The sequence below is a fragment of the Polyodon spathula genome, chromosome 19 (genome assembly GCF_017654505.1).
Source record: "Polyodon spathula isolate WHYD16114869_AA chromosome 19, ASM1765450v1, whole genome shotgun sequence".
Taxonomy (NCBI): domain Eukaryota; kingdom Metazoa; phylum Chordata; class Actinopteri; order Acipenseriformes; family Polyodontidae; genus Polyodon; species Polyodon spathula.
The window spans coordinates 16,380,060-16,394,614 of record NC_054552.1 but is presented as its reverse complement, the minus strand read 5'-3'; the positions used below and the strand labels follow the sequence as shown (position 1 = coordinate 16,394,614).

General features: G+C 42.2%; 1 protein-coding gene across 3 annotated transcripts in view; it reads left to right on the top strand.

Moving 5' to 3' along the window:
• The window catches only part of LOC121294275 (semaphorin-7A-like), a 42,391-nt gene that overhangs the window by 22,926 nt on the left and 4,910 nt on the right, over nt 1-14,555 (top strand). For all 3 annotated transcript variants that reach the window (XM_041217841.1, XM_041217839.1, XM_041217840.1), the window contains 7 exons: nt 6,132-6,224; nt 7,728-7,815; nt 7,919-8,029; nt 8,602-8,744; nt 11,068-11,246; nt 12,003-12,111; nt 12,482-12,677. In XM_041217841.1, the coding sequence (XP_041073775.1) occupies nt 6,219-6,224; nt 7,728-7,815; nt 7,919-8,029; nt 8,602-8,744; nt 11,068-11,246; nt 12,003-12,111; nt 12,482-12,677 (832 nt within the window). In that variant the 5' untranslated portion in view covers nt 6,132-6,218. The remainder of the gene's footprint in view (nt 1-6,131; nt 6,225-7,727; nt 7,816-7,918; nt 8,030-8,601; nt 8,745-11,067; nt 11,247-12,002; nt 12,112-12,481; nt 12,678-14,555) is intronic.

Below are 14,555 nucleotides of genomic sequence, written 5' to 3'. Positions count from 1 at the left end.
TGTCTAATCTCCATTTGTGACCCCTGGTCCTTGTTTCTTTTTTCAGGCTGAAAAGGTCCCTTGAGTCGACACTGTCAATACCTTTTAGAATTTTGAATGCTTGAATTAGGTCGCCACGTAGTCTTCTTTGTTCAAGACTGAACAGATTCAATTCTTTTAGCCTGTTTGCATATGACATGCCTTTTAAGCTCGGAATAATTCTGGTCGCTCTTTTTTGCACTCTTTCTAGAGCAGCAATATCTTTTTTATAGCGAGGTGACCAGAACTGCAAACTCACTCATGCAAACCTGGCATAGCACTCAAGTGGTACTTTTATTTGTATATCTGTCAAAACTAGGCTTTGACTTCCTGAAGGCACCAGGTAGTCATACGCGCTGTATAAATCAAGACCAGCTGCCATCGGCAAAGCCCTAGTGGGCAAGTACCCCGCAGGGGTCAATTTGACCACTTGGAGGACATCCGCTTCTGCAGTTAGACACGCCACCTTTTATGGGGGTGGCTCATGTGTCAATCGTTTTTGGTAGATCTTCGCCTGGGTTTTGTGAACCCATTGCCCTTGGTTTTGTTTTAGGATACATACACAGTGTATAGTGTGTTTTCACTGTGATTTGGTGATGAAAATCCCTAGCTGGACTGGGTATGCCTAGTGCAGGGGCCTCACTGATCTTTTGTTTCAGGTCGTTGAACCCCTGCTCTGCTTCCTCAGTCCACTCAATAGCTTCATATTTCTCTGGTGTGTCTTTTAGTAGTGAGTACATAGGTCCTGCTGCTATAGCATAGTCCTCTGTGTATTCCCTGACGTAATTAATAGTACCCAAAAACTCTTAACTCAGTAACAGTTTGAGGCTTGGGTATCAAGGTGAGGGCTAATTTCCTATCTGGGCTCATAGTCTTTCTGTTATAGCTGAGAATATGTCCCAGGTACTTTACCTCTTGTTGTAAGAGCTGAGCATTCTTTGGGTTGACCTTGAACCCTTGGACTTTAAGGAGCAGCAAGGTGGCCCTCAGCATTTCCTTCGCTTCTGTAAGAGAGGTACAACAACAAGTCATCCACATATTGCAAAATAGTGCCATGTGGGTTGTCTTTCAAGGGTCTCAGAGCCTTGGCAAGACACTGGTGGAACACTACTGGGGTACTAATATGATACCCATGTGGCATGCGTGTCCAGGTGTATTGAACCCCTTGCACCGTGAAAGCAAACTTCCATTGATCTGGAGGCCTTATCGATAGGCTCCAGAATCTGTTGCTTATATCAAGGACTGAGAACCAGCTGGCCTCAGCTGGTACTTCAGTCAATATAGTGTGGGGGTTAGCTACTATCTCTATCCATCTTGGGCAGGGTTTGGTTCAAGCATTGGTAGTCGATTGTAAGCCTCCACTTGCCCTCTCCCTTAGGGACTGGCCAAATTAGGCTGTTGGTGGGGAAGTTACACTCGACTACAATCCCTTGCATTAGTAAGTCAGTAATAATGCCTTACTGCTGTCACTGCTTCAGGCTTGACAGGGTACTGGAAGATGAGCGTCTCCTTCAATAGTGATAAGCACGCCCACTGCCTTACTGCAGCCATTGCTGTGCAGAGCCCACACTTCTGGGTACTGCTCAGTCAAGTCCTGGATTGTGAGAGGGAAAGATGAGACATACATTACCTCTAACTCTAAAATGTTTTGCTCATGTGTTTTAACATGATACATTTCGACTAACGCGGATTGTGAGCCAATTACAAATTCCACGAGTTCAGTTCTAAATGCTATTTACGTACCTCCATTGACTCATTCGATTACTACAAACTCTTTTGTTACTGGGATTGGCAGATTCCAGCCCCATTATCAACTAACATTTTACATGGGTGGCCTCTTACCTGTTCAAAGTTTCGGATATTTTTTTATAACCCAACCCTGATCTGTACTTCTCCACAACTTTGTCCCTGACCTGTTTGGAGAGCTCCTTGGTCTTCATGGTGCCGCTTGCTTGGTGGTGCCCCTTGCTTAGTGGTGTTGCAGACTCTGTGGCCTTTAAGAACAGGCGTATATATACTGAGATCATATGACAGATCATGTGACACTTAGATTGCACACAAGTGGACTTTATTTAACTAATTATGTGACTTCTGAAGGTAATTGGTTGCACCAAATCTTATTTAGAGGCTTAATAGCAAAGGGGGTGAATACATATGCATGCACCACTTTTCCGTTATTTATTTTTTAGAATTTTTTGAAACAAGTTATTTTTTTTATTTCACTTCACCAATTTGGACTATTTTGTGTATGTCCATTACATGAAATCCAAATACAAATCAATTTTAATTCCAGGTTGTAAGGCAACAAAATAGGAAAAATGCCAAGGGGGGTGAATACTTTCGCAAGCCACTGTACCTATTAGGACAGAACTGCACCCAAACCCATGTCTGATGCATCGATGTGGAGGATGAATCTCTTAGAAAAACCTGTGTGATAAGAGTGGGGGCCTGGCAAAGTTTACACTTAATAGTATCAAACGCCCCCTGACCATTTAATCAAATTTGGAGCACTATTTTTGGTGAGTTCTACTAAAGGTTTAACCACTGTGGCATACTTGGGGATAAAGCGGCGGTAATAATTGACTAATCCCAGTAGTGATCTCACCTGAGTCTTACTTTTGGGGATTGCTGTGTCAACCAAAGCCTGGATTATGGTGACCATGGGTCTCACCCTTTTATTTCCCATTAAAAATTCCAAATAGTGAGTCTCTGTTTTGGCAAACGCCCATTTTCTCAATTTGGCTGTTAGCAGGGCTGCCCTTAGAGATTGAAGGACAGCTGTAATCCTAGCCAAATGCTCTCACCAGGTGGAGCTGTAAATCACCACATAAATATACACAGCTTCATATTCATGATGTGGGTGTAAAACCTGGTCCATCAGTCTCTGAAAGGCAGTGGGCGCACCATGTAGCCCAAATGGCATGGTTTTGAAATGAAAAAGACCTTCTTGTGTTGAAAATGTGGTTTTCTCTCTAGAACTTCAGGTTAAGGGGATCTGCCGGTATCCCTTTGTCAGATCCAGAGTCGAGATAAACTTCGCCTTTTCCAGTTGGTCTAAAAGTTTGTCGACCAGAGGCATAAGGGTATGCATCGAACTTGGCAATAACTGTTACCTTCCGGAAGTCTACACAGAAGAGATTGGTGCCATCTTTCTTGGCCACTATGACAATTGGACTGTACCACTCACTCCTGGAAGGTTCAATCACCCCAAGCTCGAGCTTGTCCCATACCTCTTTACGAACGCCACTTCGTCGACTTTCTGAGATCCGGTACAGTCTTTCTCGTATTGTGATTCCTGGTGGAGAGATAATGTCATATTCAACTAAGTTTTTTCTGCCGGGCAAGTCTGAAAAAACTTCTCAATAAGCTTATGCAACTCGCTTTGCTGATTTGGAACCAATTGTTCCCCCATAGAAATGGTTTTAGTGCTAGGGGTCTCTGGACAGGGGCCTAAATCATCGTCTATACTGCCTGGGGCTATAAATAAGACCTCCCTGGCCTGCCAGAGCTTTAATAAATTGACATGATAAATTTCCTATTCATTATGGTGATCAGGCTGTCTAATTTCATGATTCACCTTTCCTATTGGCCGAATCACTTCTTATGGCCCCAGCCATTTAGCACATAATTTCGATTGTGAGGAGGGAAGCAGCAGCATTACTTTGTCTCCTTGTCTAAAGGTTCTAATTAGTGCAATATTATTGTAATGCTGCTGTAGTCGGTGCTGAGCCGATTTGAGGTTGTCCTGGGCCAAACAACCGACCAAATCCAGGTGATCTCTTACTAGGAGCACATGCTTCACTACATTTTTGGATAAGCCTTTGTGCTCCTCCCACCCCTCTCTCAACAGATTGAGGATGCCGCGAGGCTGTCGGCCGTACAAGAGCTCAAAGGTTGAGAACCCTGTCAAATTCAATGGCACCACTCATTGCAAAAAGGAGGTAGGGAAGAAGCGATACCCAATATTTTTGCTCCTGATTTACACACCATCTCAGCATCGACTTCAAGGTCTGATTAAAATGTTCCACCAAATTGTCCATCTGTGGATGATAAACAGACGTCCTGATGAGACATATTTTTAATATTTTATACATATTTAATATTTTATACTGCTGTATTGTGTTAGACAGAAAATTGGTTCCACGATCAGTCAAGATCTTCTTGGGGATCTCTACTATAGCCATAATCTGCACTATTTCTGTTACTATTGCAGCAGCACTAGTGGACCTCAATAGAACTGCCTCCAGGTATCTACCACTACTAATATATTCATATACCCAGAGTCAGAAGGTAGCAAAGAGCCCATATGTCCATTGTAACGTGTTCAAAAGCAATGGAAATAATTAGCAGTGGAACCAAAGGGGTGGGGCACACTTGACCCGGCGCTACTCACTGGCAGTCTGGCATGTGGCTACATATCTGGACACATCAGTATGAAGACCTACCCAATAAAATCAAGCCAATATCCACACCCTTGTCTGCTCCGGTGGACAGGAGCTGTGGCCAGGTTGGTGTGGGTTCAGAACAGGGAGTACCCTGTGTGTTTCCCCCGGGATGTTGAGCCGGCATAGGATGGCTCACTTTACCAGGTTGTAGTCGGCAGCTTCGGTGTCCATCATGCCCTAATACACTGCCTGAGCCTCCCCGATCAGGTAGGATTCCAGTTGGCTCACCCCGTCTGTTCTGGGCCATGACGCTGTGGTAACCAGCCACTCAAAAGCGACCAGGTGAGCCTTGGGGGTCATCCTTCTCCATCATTTTCATAGCCTGTGCCACTGGGACCATCATCGTGGGTGCCATTGGTACCGCAGTCTGGACTGCCAGACCGACCTTTTCCACCAACGCCATGTACCACTCCTCTCTCAATCTCTCTGCAGCCTCCTGTCTGGTGTCCAGCACCTGCAGCAGCGCTGAAAGTGCTGTATGATCCATAATCCCGTAATCTTACACTGCGTGTGGCAAATTGGTTGATAGTGTGCAGATGCAGGTGATCAAATAACAGACAGACAATTTTAATCCAGGTGCAAAAGGTTTGTTTTATTTTATTCCTTATGTCCAGTGCCTGATGGCGAAACAAACAGTAAATAAAAAAACTCATAAGTAATACAGCAGTGTGTATTACTTACATTTATAATCCCCGGGCTGGTCTTGAAATAAAAGTCCCGTTATTGTATCCCCACATTAAACACAAAACACATACACAAGTCCATTTAGTGTATAAATTTACAGTGATACAAGTGAAAGTGCTGATCCAGCTTTGTGTTGGCTCAAGATGGCAGTTCCGGATACGTGTTAGTCGTCTGGTGGTTTATAAACACAATTATTAACAGACACAAACAAAACACTGAAAAATATTCTTATTTCAGCAGTGGTTACTGCGTTTCTCACAGTCCTTCAGGTTCAAGTTCACAAACCAAGTGAAGGAACTGATTACAAGTCTCCGCCTCCTTTATATGTTGTCATGCATGACCCCATGTTAAACGAATGCAGCTGCCTTTTTACAATCTGCAGCTGCTGTATTGTTTCCCTTCTAGGTCAAGATGTTCTTGCAGCTGAGTCTGGTCATTTTCCAGACTGACCGACTTCCCGACCCAGGGAAAGAACTGTCAGGCCAGCCTGTCAAAAAATCTGTGTCCTCGCTTAGTACCCTCACAGGTTGGGAGGGAGATTTACACCAAGGTTCATTGTATTTCTGTCACAGCTATACACATGTATATCTCTGTATATTAATAGGAGAACAACAGTTCAATATTCTACACGTGAAGCATGGAAGCAGTGCTCTCCCTACCCAAGAGAAGTGGGGGAGTGGTGCTCCTGTGAGACCCCCCCATCACTACACCCTTGCTGCTCTTACTCTGTAGAGAAAAGGATAACTGACAGGGTCTCATTTAGCAACATAACAAGAAGCAGCCCTGACATTGCTTGAAAACCTCATTTAAATGGTGCTGATTTACCATACTGAAAACATTAGGGAGGTTTCCTCACTGTGTACAGGAGTTGCTATTACACTGCAGGGCTCATGTTTGTTTGTTTGTTTTAGTCAGGGAGGGGGTAACGTGGAGCTACAATTACACTGCAGGGCTCATGTTTATTTGTCTCTTTGTTTTAATCAGGAGAGGTGTGACGTTACAATCCTGCACAGATATAACTTCTCTCATCTGTTTGTCTGTGGAACGGACGGTGAGACCCCTCAGTGCTACATGATGGTAAGTGCTGCTGGCTCACCCAATTAATAGGGCTGGGTGCCTGCTGTTTGTATTTTTGCCCAGTCTTTATCAATGTATAAGGAGCTAAGGGCTCAGCTCAGTTCAATCAATAAATGAAGCACATGTGCAGCTAAGTTTAATTGAATTCAATTAACACATGGTGGACAATGAAATAAAATAAAACAAAAATAACCCACAAGTTTGTAGAATTAATTTGTATTTACTTATTCTCTGGTTAGAACAAGTATGCAGATGCTACTTTCAAAACACTCTCCAGACAGTCTACATTCAAAATGATCTAGACAAGATTCAGAACTGGGCAGACACATGGCAAATGACATTTAATAGAGAAAAGTGTAAGGTACTGCACGCAGGAAATAAAAATGTACATTATAAATATCATATGGGAGATACTGAAATTGGAGAAGGAATCTATGAAAAAGACCTAGGAGTTTTTGTTGACTCAGAAATGTCTTCATCTAGACAATGTGGGGAAGCTATAAAAAAGGCTAACAAGATGCTCGGATACATTGTGAAAAGTGTTGAATTTAAATCAAGGGAAGTAATGTTAAAACTCTACAATGCACTAGTAAGACCTCATCTTGAATATTGTGTGCAGTTCTGGTCACCTCGCTATAAAAAAGATATTGCTGCTCTAGAAAGAGTGCAAAGAAGAGCGACCAGAATTATTCCGAGCTTAAAAGGCATGTCATATGCAGACAGGCTAAAAGAATTGAATCTGTTCAGTCTTGAACAAAGAAGACTACGTGGCGACCTAATTCAAGCATTCAAAATTCTAAAAGGTATTGACAATGTCGACCCAAGGGACTTTTTCATCCTGAAAAAAGAAACAAGGACCAGGGGTCACAAATGGAGATTAGACAAAGGGGCATTCAGAACAGAAAATAGGAGGCACTTTTTTACACAGAGAATTGTGAGGGTCTGGAATCAACTCCCCAGTAATGTTGTTGAAGCTGACACCCTGGGATCCTTCAAGAAGCTGCTTGATGAGATTCTGGGATCAATAAGCTACTAACAACCAAACGAGCAAGATGGGCCAAATGGCCTCCTCTCGTTTGTAAACTTTCTTATGTTCTTATGTTCTTATGTTCTTATGTACATTGAAAACCCTGGGAGACACATTCTCCAGAGTCATTGTAAATCCATCCCAGGTTATTACTGGAGCCCACAGAAGATTGAAACAGATCTCGCAAGATGAATGAAGGGGCTTCCTCAGCCTCTGCACATGGAAAACAATTAGTAAAGTTCATCTAAACTCATCAAAGCACACCTACAGACCCTTCCTCATCTTTTGCACTCACATTCACATGACACCCACCCTGGGACCCCTTTCACATGTGGTTTATGTATCATCATCAACTACAAATGGAATTCAGTTATGGTAATTGGAGATTTTAAGTGGCCTATGCTTACTTTTGTCTAATTTGTCGATCAGGGTAAACTTTTTCATTTTTAAATTGTTTTATACATATCCCTAACCAGACAGACACATGGAATTCATCTGAAAAGGTTAGCCCTGCTGGAATTTCGCCATTTTCTACAACTGAAAAAGCACCGTCCCTGTTTGTAGGTGAGTCATTGTTTTGAAGGGAGTCTCCCACCTCCACCATACAAACAGTGTGCAAGGGTGGCTCCTAACATTGATATCAATTTGGTTTCTATGCCTTTCTCAGAGGGAGAACTTTACAGCACCAGTAGGCTTTACAAAGAAGGAAATGGCAAAGATCTACGCAGAAGTTGGGGGGAAAAGAAAAAGGTTTGGATGCATGACAAATCAAAGAAAGGCAAGTAGGTTTAATTTCTTCTGTTGTTTTTAAGTGTCTGTTTCTGTAGCGAGGAAAATAATTTCATAACTCTTGCACATCATGTGTTTTGATTCACAATACAGGCTTCAAATGTGCAGTTTTCAGAGAAACACAAGTTCTAGCAAAAACATTTACATAAAACACGACATCAAGCATTATGCTGGGTTAAAAAGTTTTCAATTTGCTTGCTTTGCCTTTCAGGAAGTCTGTTACTGCTTCACTTCCTACATCAGTTTTAGGTTTCAGATAGGTTTCAGATATTGAATGAAAGTTGACTGAATATGCTTCCTGTCCCCTTGGACCCTCTTGCTGAAGAAATGATTCATCACAAGGGTTTGATTCTGGACAGTGAATGTTTCAAATAAAATAATAAATCGTGCCACAGCATACACATTGGGGTATTATTTTAAATTAGTTTTCTCCAGTCTTTAATTCAAAACAGGAATGACAGAGAAAAGGAGAACTTAAATTATAGTACTTTCTTTTTTTAATAAAATCAACAGCTTTATAAATGTTAATAATCTCACTTAAAAAATTGCTTATAATTTTAGATCCAATTTATATTGCCATAACATCAGTGAGCAGGAAGGAGGATCCGTTGAACGATAAAATCTACACGTTCTTCCAGGAGAAGAATCCCGATACCAGTCCTGATGCTGATCCATGGATCTCCCGGGTCGCTCAAGTCTGCAAGGTACTGCTGTGTCACAAATATACAGAGCATCAAAAGAAACTTATGATTATTATAACACATTTGTATTCGAAGAAAATAAGGTATATAAATGATGGACATTGACAAAATGTTTTTGTTTTCTTTTTAATCACTCGATCATTCTTTCTTGACCATGACACGCTTGAGTAACTGTGGCTGAAGCATATGCACTTAATCACCTAATTAGTGAGACAGTTGATTGGAAACTGGATATGAAGTGATTTCAGCTGTTGAACTGCAAGCTTGAATAAAAGCAATAAAGAAAATCACAGAAAAAAAGGCTGGACTAGGGCAGCGTACTGTGGCTCGACGTCTTGGGTGCTCACAACCAGCAATTTCAAACCTGGCGAGACGGTATAACTAGACATACTCTGTTAATGATAGGCCACAAACTGGGAGACCAAGAGTCACAACACCTATCCAAGATTGACAGATCATTTTGCAGCATCTTCGTGATGTCAATTATTAATCAGCACAATTTAAAAAGTCACTGCACCTGCTCTAAAACAGAGTTTGTCATTTTTCAATCACATCTAGTGAATTTTATCAAAATATAAGTGATCAGTTTCTTTTGATTCTCAGATATAAGTGACACATTTCTTTTGATTCTCAGATATGTGATCAGTTGCTTTTGATGCTCAGATATAAGTGATCAGTTGCTTTTGATGCTCAGATATAAGCGATCAGTTGCTTTTGATGCTCAAATATAAGTGATAAGTTTCTTTTGATTCTCAGATATAAGTGATAAGTTTCTTTTGATTCTCAGATATAAGTGATTAGTTTCTTTTGTGCAGACTCTGAGCTGTAGCTGGAAAGAATAGCAAGAGAGCAGCAGTTATAATTTGACTGAATATTATTATTATTATTATTATTATTATTATTATTATTATTATTATTATTATTATTATTGGTTCTACTGAAGATGGTGTTACAGGGCAATACAAGGTTACAGTGCAAAAACAATGTTTATATACAGTATAGTTTACAGTAACTGCACATACTACTAGAATACAATATGCGATATGTAGTAACACGTTTAAGATTAAAACAATGTGTATCTACAATGATATAATAGTAGTGCAATAGTGCAAGGTTAGTGCACTAAGCATCGTGTAAAACGGTGCTTAGGTCAAGCAAGACCAGTACATAGTAGGATAAAATTGTAAAAATTTGCAAAGCTTGCAGGATCTAAAATGAATCTGAGTTCAGCATAGCAAAGGAGCAAAACACAGTCTGCAGTTCTGGCCAAAGACTTTGTATCACCTAGAATTTTAGGATTGAGACCCAATTTAGAGCTTTTATTTAATAGCATGTAATCAAAACAACTACAAGAGGATACCAGAAGCCATAATAGTAGTACATTAATGTCACATTTTTTGGTTTGTTTGTTTTTTGTTAAGTATATGGAAAACTACAAAGTGGTATATAATTAAATATGTTAACATACATTCTTCAGCAGGTTTCATTCAACTTTATGAAGCAAAATGAATGTATTCTATAGGGTGATGCAAAACTTTTGGCAATAGCTGTAGACTCTGCAGTAACAGGCAGTTGGCAAGAGAATATCACACAATTAATATATAAGAGACTGGGTTAGGACTGGGGAATGAATCTAGCTGAGAGGGACAGACCAGACCAGGTGTGTCCAGATGCTGGGCTGAGCTGCTTCATCCCAGGATAGGTCTGCTCCTACTGTGTCTCATATAGGACTGCTACACTGTATCAGACAAGATATATGTGTTAATGGAATTGTGTGCTTGGGGTCTCATAGCCAAGCATTAAATAATATTACATGTAAAACCTATTAACTTGCATGCTATAGAATGCTGTGTGTACTAGTTGTGTGAATAAATTAAATAGTTTTGCGCCACTTTTTGGGGCATCATTTTATTTTCTAACTTGTGCCTGGAGGCCTGAACCAAGGTTGAATGTGTGTGAGTGAACATTAGAGTGTCATTTTTCTAACAGTACACTGCAATAGCTAATAACAGAAAGACAGCACTCTTCACACTGATTTCACTTTCTGCACCCATCCAATAAAGAAATGTGCTCATACAAGCAGAGACATGGTTTTGATTGCACACATTTACAAATCTGTATATACAGAACAGTTCCACTATATCCTTGAGTAGGTTGTCATTTATATGGGAGAAAGGGGAAATTACACTGCTTCAGCTGTCAAAGGTCATGCTAAATGTACACTGTTCCACACAGTTCTCATTATAAAATCTGAACATCCTGTATTGAAATAGTCCAACGAGCTAGTGAGACTTCTCCAGACTCTGACCTCCCCTGTTCTCTCCAGGTGGATCAGGGAGGCAGCAGGAGTATACTGCATAGCATGTGGACGTCGTTCCTAAAAGCACGGCTGGCATGCGGGGTTCCCTCTGAGAACATGTTCTATAATCGGCTCCAGGAGGTGTATGTGCTGCATGCGGAGAACTGGGCGGACAGCAGGGTCTATGGGGTCTTCTCAAGTGCCTGGTGAGTGGGGGGATACATTGTGGATGCTTGTCTAGTGTGGTTAATTTCCTGCGTACTTGACCAATACATTTAAAAAAGGACAAAAAATATTTCAACAAAAAAATCCAAAGATCAGCCATAGAAAGATGTGAGAAAAATGGCAGAGGGACCCAATTTGGTCTAACTTTGCCTCCCAGTTTTGTTAACTTGAATGTCAACACTATTTCATAGACAGTAAACATGCCTCCAATAACGGCTTGTTTAAAAGTTTATGTTTCTTTAAAACAAGATACTTTGAGACTGCATATTGCTGCTCACCTGCTGTGTAGACCTGCAAAGAAACACAACAATATTACCAATGTTAACTAATGCAGTCACTTGATATAGAGTGCTAGACAATGTTTTAAAATCCCTTAAATCTGAACATTGAAAATTGATGTTCTGTTTAATAGCATAGCATTATTTTGTCTTCAAGAACAAAGCATCTGTGTTAATATTGCTACACTCCTAGACACTAATCCAATAAACTCTCAATGTTATTTACAAGATTGTAACTTTTCAGGTACTAAAAGATTATTACTGATTATGAGGAGATCTATTATATATATATGATATACTTAGATTATATATATATATATATATATATATATATATATATATATATATATATATTATATATATATATTAATATGAATCTCTCTCTCTCTCTCTCTCTCTCTCTCTCTCTCTCTCTCTCTCTCTCTCTCTCTCTCTCTTCTCTCTCTCCTGCTGCCCCAGGAACATGACAGCCATCTGCATCTACTCTATTAAGGAGATTGACAGTGTGTTCACCCACTCCCAGTTTCAAGGTTATTCAGGGGTAATTCCAAACCCCAGGCCAGGAACAGTATGTACTTTAATCAATCTTTATTTTTCTGTAGTTCATTACCTGTTAACAAATTGGTTACTCACATTTTAACAATTTGCCATGCTTCTTTATAAAGACTCCTCCATGCTGATGAGATGGGGGAGAGTTTCAATGTTGCACCATACACTGAATTCCCTTGGTCAAGCATCGTGCCCTGAAACCTGTACAATCCTGATATGCTTCCCCACCTCAATCCCTTACAATCACCCCTGGTCTTTTTAGAAGAAATTTCTGATGGAACAGTTAGTAACCATGGCAACTAATTCTTTTCAACAGCATTGCCCCCCCCCCCCCCTTATTGAAGAGCACGCACATTGCAAAGTATAATTGGACTCTCCTTTGGTTTCAGTGTGTTAATAACAGTCAGACATTGAAAGAAAATGTTTTAAAGTTGGCAAAAGACCACCCAGAGATGTCAGATTGGATTCAGCCCATTGTCAAAGCAGCTCCCTTTATGATCAGTGACCACCGCTACAAGAAGATCCAAGTGGACAGAGTCACAGTCCCTGGTCAGAAACCACACAATGTTCTACTGCTGGCCACAGGTAGGTGTCCACTTAGACCAGAGCGGAGGGGATCTGTGTTACACATTGCTTAGGTTGGGGTCTGAGGAGTCTGCAGCATGGAGGTGATCTGTGTTACACGATGCTCAGGCTGAGGTCTGAGGAGTCTGCAGAGTGGATGGGGATCTGTGTTACACAGTGATAAGGCTGAGGTCTGAGGAGTCTTCAGTATGGAGGGGATCTGTGTTACACGATGCTCAGGCTGAGGTCTGACGAGTCTGCAGAGCGGAGGGGATCTGTGTTACACGGTACGCAGGCTGAGGTCTGACGAGTCTGCCGAGCGGAGGGGATCTGTGTTACACGGTACGCAGGCTGAGGTCTGACAAGTTTGCAGAGAGGAGGGGATCTGTGTTACACAGTGATAAGGCTGAGGTCTGAGGAGTCTGCAGAGCGGAGGGGATCTGTGTTATAGGATACGCAGGCTGAGGTCTGACGAGTTTGCAGAGCGGAGGGGATCTGTGTTACACAGTGATAAGGCTGAGGTCTGAGGAGTCTGCAGAGCGGAGGGGATCTGTGTTACATGATGCTCAGGCTGAGGTCTGAGGAGTCTACAGAGCGGAGGGGATCTGTGTTATACGATGCTCAGGCTGGGGTCTGCTGACTGTGCTGGGTCATAGAGCTCTTCCTTAGTCCCAAACATTTAGAGAGGACTCCTAAAGAAAGACACAGGTCTACCAAGACTGAGAAAGGCATGAAATAAAACAAGAACCAGTTTACTCAGTGAGAGGAAGTGAAATTATAAAGATTGTGGAGTGTTCCAGGTGGGTTGATGTTGGAGTATGGTGGGATGTTCCAGGTGGGTTGATGTTGCAGTATGGTGGTGTTCCAGGTGGGTTGATGTTGGAGTGTGGTGGGTTGTTCCAGGTGGGTTGATGTTGGGGTATGGTGGGATGTTCCAGGTGGGTTGATGTTGGGGTATGGTGGTGTTCCAGGTGGGTTGATGTTGTAGTATGGTGGAGTGTTCCAGGTGGGTTGATGTTGGAGTATGGTGGAGTGTTCCAGGTGGGTTGATGTTGCAGTATGGTGGTGTTCCAGGTGGGTTGATGTTGGAGTGTGGTGGGTTGTTCCAGGTGGGTTGATGTTGGGGTATGGTGGGATGTTCCAGGTGGGTTGATGTTGGAGTATGGTGGAGTGTTCCAGGTGGGTTGATGTTGTAGTATGGTGGAGTGTTCCAGGTGGGTTGATGTTGGAGTATGGTGGAGTGTTCCAGGTGGGTTGATGTTGCAGTATGGTGGTGTTCCAGGTGGGTTGATGTTGGAGTGTGGTGGGTTGTTCCAGGTGGGTTGATGTTGGGGTATGGTGGGATGTTCCAGGTGGGTTGATGTTGGAGTATGGTGGAGTGTTCCAGGTGGGTTGATGTTGGAGTATGGTGGAGTGTTCCAGGTGGGTTGATGTTGCAGTATGGTGGTGTTCCAGGTGGTTGATGTTGGGGTATGGTGGTGTTCCAGGTGGGTTGATGTTGTAGTATGGTGGAGTGTTCCAGGTGGGTTGATGTTGGAGTATGGTGGAGTGTTCCAGGTGGGTTGATGTTGCAGTATGGTGGTGTTCCAGGTGGGTTGATGTTGGAGTGTGGTGGGTTGTTCCAGGTGGGTTGATGTTGGGGTATGGTGGGGTGTTCCAGGTGGGTTGATGTTGGAGTATGGTGGAGTGTTCCAGGTGGGTTGATGTTGGAGTATGGTGGAGTTTTCCAGGTGGGTTGATGTTGCAGTATGGTGGTGTTCCAGGTGGGTTGACGTTGGAGTGTGGTGGGTTGTTCCAGGTGGGTTGATGTTGGGGTATGGTGGGGTGTTCCAGGTGGGTTGATGTTGGAGTATGGTGGAGTGTTCCAGGTGGGTTGATGTTGGAGTATGGTGGAGTTTT